This window comes from Anser cygnoides, chromosome 17, assembly GCF_040182565.1.
Source record: "Anser cygnoides isolate HZ-2024a breed goose chromosome 17, Taihu_goose_T2T_genome, whole genome shotgun sequence".
In the NCBI taxonomy this organism is placed as follows: Eukaryota; Metazoa; Chordata; class Aves; order Anseriformes; family Anatidae; genus Anser; species Anser cygnoides.
The window spans coordinates 1108852-1119258 of record NC_089889.1 but is presented as its reverse complement, the minus strand read 5'-3'; the positions used below and the strand labels follow the sequence as shown (position 1 = coordinate 1119258).

The following is a 10407-nucleotide window of genomic DNA, read 5'->3' as shown; positions in this document are numbered from 1 at the left end:
TGCCCACGGCCCCAGGACCAGCACCTCCTGCGTCCCGGCAGCCAGCACCCCAGCCGACAGCCGCTCCCCATCCCAGGTGCTGCAGCACAGCCGCAGATCCCTGGCTGGGCAAAGTCTCGGGCTTTGCCTCCCCGGGTGCTCCTTGTCCTGGGGGCCGGCACCGCCTGCATCCCGCACACCAGCATCCTTGGGGACCAGCAGCTCCTGCCGCCCGGGTGCTGCCTCCCCGGGTGCCCGTATCCCTGCGGACGGCGCTCCCCGCGCCCTGGCCGCCCGCACCCCCCGGGGCCAGCAGCCCCCACACCCCGGCTGCCGCATCCCTGGGTGCCTGCATCCCCCCGGCGCATCTCCGGGGTGCCCGCAGCGCTGGGGGCCGCGCCCCGCACCCCGGGGTGCCCCCCGCCGCGCTCCATCCCCGGGTGCCGCAGCCCGGCGGCGGCGCGGGGGCGCGCTGCGGGGGCGCGGGGCCGCGGGGGCGCGCCGCGGGGGCGCGGGGGCGCGCTGCGGGGGCGCGGGGGCGCGCTGCGCCGCCCCGAGGCCGCGGCGAGGGGCGGGCCGGGCGGGCGGTGCCTTGGCCCGGGGCCCGCAGGCTGCCGCCCGGCGCGGTGCCGGCGGGGGCGGCGCGGGCCCCTCCTGCCCGGGCTGCTGGGAGTTGTGGTCCGGGGCGGCGGCGCGGAGCGGAGCGGAGCGGGAGCGGAGCGGGCGGCAGGTCGGTACCGCCGCATCCCAGCGCAGCGCGGCGGAGCGGGCGGGGCCGGGCGCTGCGGGCCCGGGGCGGGGGCCGGGGGGCGGCACGGCCGCGGGGGGGGGGCACCGGCTGCGTGCGGCGGCCGAGCCCGCGGCGGGGGGGCACGGCCCGGCCCGGCCCGGGGCTGCCGGGGGTCGGCGGCGGGCGGGCGGCGCCGCGGGGCCAGGTGCTGCCGCCGCGCCGGGGATGTGGCGGCGGGGCACGGCCCGGCCGCCGCACCGGGGACGTGCGAGGGGCTCAGCGCCCGGTGCCACCCGGTGCGCAGCGGCCGCCGCGGGTGCCCCCGTTGGGCACGGCCGTCGGGAGGGGCGAGGCTGCGGCCGCCGGGGCCGGGCCGGGCCGGGCTGCAGCCCCGGGAACGGCCCGCCTGGCCCGGCCGAAGCCGCCCCCCCGGGAGGGATCGGTGTCCCCGGTGCTTGCCCCCCCCCCGGTGCTGCCCCCCCCCCGGTGCTTGCCCCCCCCCCCGGTGCTTGCCCCCCCCCGGTGCTGCCCCCCCCCCGGTGCTGCCCCCCCCCCGGTGCTGCCCCCCCCCGGTGCTTGCCCCCCCCCGGTGCTGCCCCCCCCCCCGGTGCTGCCCCCCCCCCGGTGCTGCCCCCCCCCCGGTGCCCCCCCCCGGTGCTGCCCCCCCCCCGGTGCTGCCCCCCCCCCGGTGCTGCCCCCCCGGTGCTGTGCCGGGCCGGCCGCCTTATGTAACGCCTGCCGTAAGCTGCCTGGCGCGGGGCTGCCCCCACGTCCTGCACAACTTCGGCACGGCGGTGAGCGGAGCCCCCCCGGCCCGGGGGTACCGGGGGCTGGCGGTAGCCGGTCCGCTCCTGGGGTCTCAGCCCGCGGGGGTCTCCCCGAGCCCCGTCTCAGCCCGGCGGCTGCAGCCCCGAGCGGGTCCCGGCGGGGGCTGCGGTGCCCCCGGGGAGCTGCCCACAGGAGCCACGGGCGAGGCTTGGCCTGAGGCCACCCCAGGGAAGCCCGGCCCCAATTCCCAGCGGGTCCCGTGCCCCTGGGGAGCTGGGTGGGGTGCCGGTGGGTGCAGGGGCATTGATCCTTTCCTGCCCTGACGGTTTCCCCTTGATTTTCCCCATCTGAGGTGCTGGCCGCAGCCCTGGGGCAGCAGCAGAGCTGTGCTCGTGCTGGGGACCCCCAGGCTGTCGGACCCCGCTCCCCCCAGGCTCTCACTTCATCCACCAGCTTCAGCTTCTGAAGGAGAGCCTTGCTGCTGGGCTCCGTGTCAGGGCAGGGGAGCTGCTGTGAATACAGATGGCTCCTGCGCTCTGCCTGCCTTCCTGGGGCACGTTCTGGCACCGCTGAGCCGGTGCCGCCGGGGCTGTGCCAGCATCGGGGGACACCCCCGCGTCCAGCCCCGCGGCTGCACTCGGGAGCCGAGGGCTGGGCTGGAGGAGCCGGCGTGTGTGGCAGGATGCCAGCCGCTGGGGAGGGAGGAAAGTTGTCTTGAAATTTCCAGGCGGCTACGACACGCCACGTGGACGGCGGGACCCGGGACGGGGCACACGGGCACCGTGCCACGAGGAAGCAGGGTGGAAGGAGCTCAGCTGTGCACGTGTCCTGCCTGTGGGATGAAGCTGCCTCAAGCCCTGGTCCCCAGCCCTGCGCCGGGCCCGCCGCTGCAGGGTCAGGTCCCAGCCAAAGCTCCATCAGCTGAGGTGCATCACCCTTCGGTCTGTGGGGAAATGCACGTTCATTTACGAGCTGCAGGACCTTGGCAGGGAGGGCCGGGAAGGGCTTGGATAGCTTCCCTGGCTAATAAAGCCGGCCTACTCCTTCCAGTCGGTGCGCTCGCAGATGAGACAGATAAGCTCCCACAGCATCTCCCTCCCTCCCCGTAACCTCTGCCATCCTTGTTTCTCTCCTCTGAGACGGAGGACGCGGAGCTGGTGCCCTGCAGCTCCCGCCTGCCCCTGCCCTCCAGCCGGGCTCTGCAGCGGCTGGCACGTGCAGGAGGTGCAGTTGTGGCACGGCGCTGGTGGGGGGGGACCGGCTGAGAGCCTGCAGCCCTCGCTCTGCTTCCCTGTGCCCCGGGGTGGGCTGCACCCCCCGCACGTGCCCAGCTGCCTCAGCCCATGGACGGTCCCGGTCAGCAGCTAGTGGCTGGCTGGTAATTGCAGGGCTCTCCTTCGGGGGGTATAGTCGGGGGTAGCCCTTGGTGTGCTCCCCGACCTGGTTTGTGTTTCCCTTCTGTTTCTCGCCGCTGCCTTCCCTGCCCCTCTACCCGCCGCTCAGAGGCGCCCAGGGGTGGCGCTTGGGGTGAGCGGGGGCCACGCGTGGTTACCAGGAGCAGGGGCATGGCCTCACCCGGCTGCTTCCCCGAGAGCTTTGGTGCGGGGCAGGGCAGAGCTGCCTGAGGTCAGCGCTGCCGGCGTGGAGCTCTGAGGGCCTCGGACAGCAGGAACGGCCCTGCCGGGTGCTCAGTGGCTGTGCTGTGAGGATGGAGCTGGTACGGTGCTCTGGCCGGTGAGGGGCAGCGAGCGGCCGCTGGCTGCGTGGGGGATTTGCCCCTGCCCAGGGGAGGGAGGACAGGCTCTGCTTTTCGGGCTGGGCTGACACTAGCCCAGGTGAGCCGGGCCGTGGTGGCAGTGCTGGGAGCCATTCAGCTCTTGTGACCCAAAGGTTTAGGAAGCCTCGGCCAGTGGAATCAAACCGACCGTCCCCAGACCTGCCACTGTCATCGCCGTGTCCCTACCAGGCCAGGCGGGCACCAGTGGGAACCCGCAGCGGGTGCTGGGCTCGCTGGGTGCAGGTGGCAACCTCCTGGTCTCTGGAGGGAGCGTCGTTTCAGAGCGTTCAGATCCAGAAGATAAATCGATGTGCTGCGAGGTGGGGCTGCTAAGAGGCTGTTCTGAGCTTTGCTCCTGGCTCAGCCAGATGTGGCTCCTTAGCAGCCGGATTTCAGGTGTGACAAGGCAGCAAAGCAGAAGAGAAGTGTGGGGAAAGAGCAGGGGAGGAGATGGGGCAGTGGGAGCTGGGGGGCTGGCTCTCCCCACTTACCTTCCAGTGGACGTCGGGATTCTTGTGGCAGATGCTGTTGGGAGCGGGTAGAGGCTTTTCTCAGTGTGGGACAGCACTGGGCTCGTGGGCAAACAGCGGGGCTCCTTGTCAATCATCCCCTCTCCCCCCATGAGGAGCCAGTGCCCCCCACAGCCCCAGGCTGAGCCCCCACAGAGACCCCAGGGGAAGCCAATGCCCCGTAACACCTCCGGATTTGTCTCCCCAGATCCTCCCTGGTGCTGCATTTCGGGATGATCCGCCCAGGAGCGCAGGCGGGGACCCTCTGGGCACGTCTCTGCTGACACCGTGGCTCTGGCACCCCCAGGCTGCCCGGCCGCCCGCCTCCCCGCGAGCTGCCGGCGGCCGCTGCCCATGCGGAGGTGCCGGGTGCGCTGGGGACAGCCGCAGCTCCGCTCCCCCATGGCAGACCTGCATGGTGTGGGTGCCCCTGAGGACCGCCAGGACTGACCGCCGGGCCCCCCTGTGCGCCAACCGCTGCGCCAACATGTCTGTGGAGTGGCTGGTGGACTGGAGCTGGTCCCTGGACGGCCTCCGGGATTTCATCGCCACGGGCATCCAGTCCTTCCGCGACTGCGACGCCACCGCCCTGGCCGCCGTCGCCTGCCTGCTGGTCCTGTTCATGTGGTACTGCTACCACGTGGGGCGGGAGCAGCCCCGTGCCTACGCCACCGTCAACGCCCTGATGCAGAGCGCCGAGGCCAACGGCGTGCAGAACGGGTACGTCTACTGCCACTCGCCCGAGTGCGTGCGCTGCACGCACCACGACGGGCTCAACCAGAAACTCTACCACAACCTGCAGGAGTATGCCAAGCGCTACTCCTGGTCCGGCATGGGCAGGATCCACAAGGGCATCCGCGAGCAGGGCCGCTACCTCAACAGCCGGCCGTCCATCCAGAAGCCAGAAGTCTTCTTCCTGCCGGACTTGCCGACCATGCCCTACTTCGCCCGGGACGCTCAAAAGCACGACGTGGAGTTGCTGGAGCGCAACTTCCAGACCATCCTGTGCGAGTTTGAGACCCTCTACAAAGCTTTCTCAAACTGCAGCCTCCCGCAAGGATGGAAAATGAACAGCACGCCCAGCGGGGAGTGGTTCACCTTCTACCTGGTGAACCAGGGCATGTGCGTGCCCAGGAACTGCAGGAGATGCCCACGGACGTACCGCTTGCTCGGCAGCCTTCGCACCTGCATTGGCAACAATGTCTTTGGGAACGCTTGCATCTCCGTGCTGAGCCCGGGCACCGTCATTGCGGAGCACTACGGACCCACCAACATCCGCATCCGCTGCCACCTAGGTAAGCACCCCGCGGGGGCCGTGCGTCCTTGCGGGACGTCCCTCGCCGTCCCCCGCTCCGGGCAGCCTGGGGCACTGCTCCGGCCACCGAGCTGCCTCCCGGTGTGGGTCCATCCTGTATGTCCCGGGTTTTAGGGCGAGGGACACAGTTATTGCCACTGGGAGGTGTGAGCAAAGAGCTGGGCCAGGCGCTGCTTCGGTGCTGGTCCCAGGGCAGGGAGGGGGTCTCTGGGGGTCCCCTCCGGGGGGGCGGGCGCTGGGCAGGCGGCACGGTGCTCCCCGCCCCGCGGGTGCCCGGGAAGGGGGGAGCCCACGCAGCACAGATGGCTGGGACTCTGCCGCGCTGGAAGCAGCGCAGATCGCGACGGGGGAGGCACCGCACGGGCCCTGCTGGCAAACACCGAACGCGATTGTTCAGCCAACTCCTCTTGGGTAAACACACGCCGGCTGCGACTGGCCATTTAATTACAAGTGGGAGCTGGTCTTCTGAGCTATCTGACGAGCTCTCCTGCCCTGGGGAGCCGTCGGTGAGTCGGGAGCCAGCCCCTGAAGCACCTGGGGGAGGCAAGGGGCAGAGCGCGGTTCCTGGGCGCAGAGCGAGGCACGGCTCAGCCTGGTGCAGGTGACAGCAGCGCAGAGCCGAGGCCAGCTCTCCACCTGGAGCGTGCATGCCTTGGGGAGACGAGCGATGTGGGCCATCCCCTTGTCCTGCATTTCCCAAAGTCCTGCTCCGTCTGCTGCCTGCTGCTGGCCCTCCTGCCAGGACACAGCCCCGTGCCCGGGGCGTGCCGACAGCTGCTCATCTCAGTGACGTCCCCACCTCGGTGCTGCTGTCCTGGCTTCCACTGTGCCCAGGCCATGGCCACCTTTGAGACAGCCAGTCCTTCCAGGTCAGCTTGCTCTGCGTAGCCAGAACAGCAGGCAGTGTAGCTGAATCTTCCCGGGTTTTACCCCAGCCCCCCCATTGCTCTGCCAAGCACCTGGGGCCAGGCACAGCCCCAGTCCTGCTGCTCCAAGGGACGCATCCTGCAGAGCGCTGGCCCAGAAGGAAAGGCTGCGCGCTGCTGCCGCCTCCTCCTGCCTCCCCTGGCTGCTCAGCTCGCCCCTTCCAGCTGGAGCGACTCCAGCTGAGGCCACTGTGCAGGGAAATGGGTTTGGGTTTTGCCGTCTTTGAAATGTACATTAGGAAAGCAGAGCAGCTTTTATGCTCCCAGCTCTCCTGGGCAGCTGGGAGTCCCTGCTGTGCTTGCTTGGATTTGGCGTAGAAACCCCTTCCTGCTCGTTTGCAGCATCACTGGCACCTGACAATCATGGGAGCGCTGCCCCTTCCCCACCATGGCTGCACCTCGGGGCAGGTTGCTGCCCCAGCTCCAGCACTCCCCCTGTGCCACGGGTGGCACTCCTGACGCACGGGGTGGTGGGATCGTCCCTCACCAAACTGTCCCGACTTGCGCTAGTCCTTTAGGAACAGACCCATTTTATTCCTAGGGCTGTCCTTCTGCATCTTGCCTTCATGGAGCCTCTTCTCTTAGGAGAGTTTTGCAACCCTCCTGAATTTCTGTCCATGCAGCTGCCTGGTGGGGCATTGCTGCAGCAGCATCTCGGCTGGGTGACCAAGTGACAAGGCACACGATCCTAGAAATGTAGAATGCCTTGGGTTGGAAGGGACCTTGAGGTCATCTAGTTCCAGCCCCAAATGCAAGAGGTAACCGTGACGCATGGTGCAAGGTCAAATGGGGAGCAGGGGCAGAGCCGTGCATTGAGCCCATTCCGTAAGTCCCAGTGCAACGTTTTCCTCCTCCAGCCTTGCAGTGGGCAGCGTAATCACACCAGTGCTGGAGGAAGATAAGCGTGCAGGCTCTGCCTTTGGTCCCGAAGCTACAAAAATGCACCAGGAAACTGGCTTCCTACATACAGCTCATGCCTGTGGGCTCCTGGGACTTGGCAGCCGTTCCGGGTACAAAAGAGGGTGCCCACGACGCTGAGCTCGGTTTGGGTACAGCAAGGCACTGCAGGGGGGTGCCCCGCAGCCCTGGGCACAGGATGGGCAGGAGGGAGAGGGCAGGGGCCGAGCTACACCGGTTTGGGAGTTCAGCCTGCAAACCCAGTGCCCTGGCGTTGTTTGAGCCCTGCGCTGAGCCCTGCTGCTCCTGTTCCCGGGGGGCAGCAGCCCCTCGGCACCCCTTGGGCTCTACTTTGCCCGGGGGCAGCAGCGCGGAGCTCGCGTGGTGCTCGCTGCTCCCATCTCAGGACCGCTCCCTGAGGGGCTCCCTCGCCCTGGGGAGCGCAGCGCCGCCTGACCCCCCCCCTCTCTTCTCTCCTCTGTGCCTGAAGGTCTGAAGACCCCCAGCAACTGCGAGCTCGTGGTGGGGGGCGAGCCGCAGTGCTGGGCGGAGGGGCGCTGCCTGCTCTTCGACGACTCCTTCCTGCACACCGCCTTCCACGAAGGTAAGCGCGGAGCTCACACGTCGGCGCTTGCCCGGTCCCCCTTGCCCAGCTGACCCGGGGTCCTCTCCTCCGCGGGGTGCTCTCTGCCCTCACCCTGCAGCCTCGCAGTCCTGCAGTGATCCCGCCAGCCCCTCGGGGCCCTCCAGCCTCTCCCCACCCAGTGCTGAGCACAGAGAAGCTCCCTCGCCCCCGAGCGCTGCAGGGCTGCCCAGGCACCGACGCTGGCAGCCCCGTGCCCCGGCTCACAGCGGCGCTGCCAGCTGCAGCCAGCCCTCTCGCAAGGCAGCCGCTCGGCGCCTGGTGTGCCAGAGGGGCCTGTTCCTCCATTGATGGGAGAAAAGCTTCACGGCCCCCTGCACCCCGTTCACCGGCCCCCAGCACCCCGCTCCCCGACCCCCAGGGCTGGCTCTGCCACCCGTCGTGCCCCAGGCGCTCCGCAGCAGCTCCTGGTGCCTGTCCCCTCTCTGCATCGGGTCCCAGCTCCTCCGGCTTTTCCCCCAGCCTCCCCCCAGTTTGCAGAGCTCGAGCCAGCCCAAACCTTTCGGTAGCCGCAACACCGGGCAGGGTGAATTTGTGCTTCCCGTGGCGAGCACAGCAGGGGCCGGCCGGTTCTGCTGCCCCTCTCCGTTACCGGCGGGCTGTTCTGCTCCAGCTCTCCTGGATTAGCCGGCATTAGTTGCCGATGGCATAAAAGCGTCACGCGGAGCTGTTTTTTGCAGGAGAGCGTGTGAAGAGGGTGGGAGAACAAAAGCTGTTGCTCCCACATAAACCCTGCTATGGAATGGGGAAATGCAGCTCATTGCAGCGCCGTGGGGATGGGGAAGGCCAGAATAGCGCAGCAGCGGCTCCGTGCACCGCTCTGAGACGCAGCTGCAAGGACAGCTGCTGCTGAACGGCAAACTCGGCACCATGCCCGCTGCCCTGAGGTGCCACACGTTGCTGTGTGATCGCAAAAAGCGGGGCTGGGGCCCTGTCGAGAGCACCCCACCCCGGGTGCTGGAGGCACTGGGCTCCCGGTAGCAGCTGGGGTGGTGTTTGCTGGAGTTGCGCAGGGCCGAGCCTGCTGCAGCGTGCGCGATGCAGGGGTGCGCGCAGTGACCTCGCCGAGTGCCTCGGCTGCCCGTGCTGTGGGGGTCTCATGCTGTGGGGCTGCCCAGTTCTGCGGCAGAGGCCGGCATCCCGGTGCTCAGGCAGGCGCAGCTCGCTCCGACCTGAGCAGGGCAAGGAGCACAGCGACCCCGCGCCTCACCCCGCTGCTGCGTCCCTCCCAGGTCCCCCGGAGGAGGGTCCCCGCGTGGTCTTCATGGTGGATCTGTGGCACCCCAACGTGGCAGCCGCCGAGCGCCAAGCCCTCGACTTCATCTTCGCCCCGGGCCGCTGAGGGCGCTGCCTCGCTGTGGGGGTGAGGGCAGCCGGGACCCGGCTTCGTGCTGGTGGCACCGCCGCAGCCCCAGCGCCGCACGCGGCCGCCCGCCCCGGGGGGGGCTGCTCACAGCACCCGGCGCTGGGGGCTCCCCTCCGGGTTCTTGTAAATGGAAATGTCGACGTGTATCAACGCCCATCTCCTCCCTCCCATCACTGGCTTCAGGGATCCTTTTCCACCACGACGGTGCATTTCCTTCCCTCCGTGGTTAGACGCGGCACCGCTCCTCTACGTGTTATGTTGCTATCGTGTTTTTGCAGTGTTCAGAAGTAGAGTTACCGGGGTGTTTGTTTGAATGTGATAGTGTAAAATTTCTCGTGGCCATCAAAAGGACAACGCTCCCGCACCAGAACAGCGAAGCAGCCAAACAGCGGAGCTCTGCGCTCAGCCTGCCCCTGTCCCGTGTGCGGTGCCGTGCGGACGGACGGGCAGCAGCAGGCACCCAGCACCTCCCAGGGGGCAGACCCAGCGCCGGGCACGGCCAGCCCTGCTCTTTAACCTTGCCAGAGGTGTTACCCATTGCCTAAATCCCCTCCTTGCGTTATCGGCAGCCCTTGGTTTCCACAAGTCGAGGCCGGGAAGCCCCCGCCGGGGCAGGGAGGCATTCGGCACCACGGAGGCGGCCTTTGGGCTGGCTGCAGGGCAGCGAGGCAGAGCGGCCGGGCTCCCTGCTGCTGGCTGCCCCCGTCCCGCAGCCAGGGCGAGCGGAGGGAGCAGCTCCCACGCCCCTGAGTGCATGGGAGAGGTTTCCAAAGGCCGCCAGGGGTGTTTAGTCCTGCAGCACAAGAGCCCTCCGCCTGCCCCCTCACAACCAACACGCTTCGCTGACGTCTCTCCCAGCTTTCGGGGTTTGCCTGGGGGCTCCGGGGCTCGGCGCTGCCGTGCGGTGCGTGACCCTGCCCGCAGTACAGCACGCTGCGGGCGCTGCCCCTGCGCTGCTCCCCTGGCTGGGGAGGGGCTGGGTGACTCCCCCACCCCCTGCCCTTCCCGGGGGGGACGCGGCCCAGCTCCAGAGCGACTTCTTTACAGACTTCTCAGCGGTCGGATTGCAAGGGAAGGCAGAGATTTCAAATACATCCAAGATATTTTTTACACCTGTCTTGTTACAGAATATCTGAAAGTGCATGATTTCTACCATGATTTCTACATGCATTGATTACTTGGAAACAGACTCTGAGGAAGCAGGCTGGCTTGGCAACTGTCTTACAGTTTGGTAACATTCATACAGTGGATAAGCAAAGATTATCAATAAACCGTTGTGCTGAAAACAGACGGGGCTCTGCCTGCTGGTGTAACTGCTCCAGGGTAAAGCAGAACGCCGAGGAGCTGGCTCCTTTCCTGAGCCGGCCCCGGCCTCCCGAGGCCTCAGCAGCTCGGTCAGCGGGGACGGGGAGAAGTGCTGAAAATAACAGGAGCGCTGGGGGTGGGAGGAGGTGAGGGGCCTGGTGATGAGCTTGCGGGCGATGCAGGGCGAGGGCA

The 10407-nt window shown here is 68.3% G+C and overlaps 1 protein-coding gene across 1 annotated transcript; it reads left to right on the top strand.

Moving 5' to 3' along the window:
* The first annotated feature begins 562 nt into the window (after nt 1-562).
* ASPHD2 (aspartate beta-hydroxylase domain containing 2) lies at nt 563-10198 on the top strand. Its single transcript, XM_066979385.1, has 4 exons — nt 563-709; nt 3972-5058; nt 7392-7505; nt 8777-10198. Exons 2-4 carry the CDS (start codon nt 4179-4181, stop codon nt 8884-8886), a joined length of 1104 nt encoding a protein of 367 aa, XP_066835486.1. The 5' UTR covers nt 563-709; nt 3972-4178; the 3' UTR covers nt 8887-10198.
* Nucleotides 10199-10407: the final 209 nt, after the last annotated feature.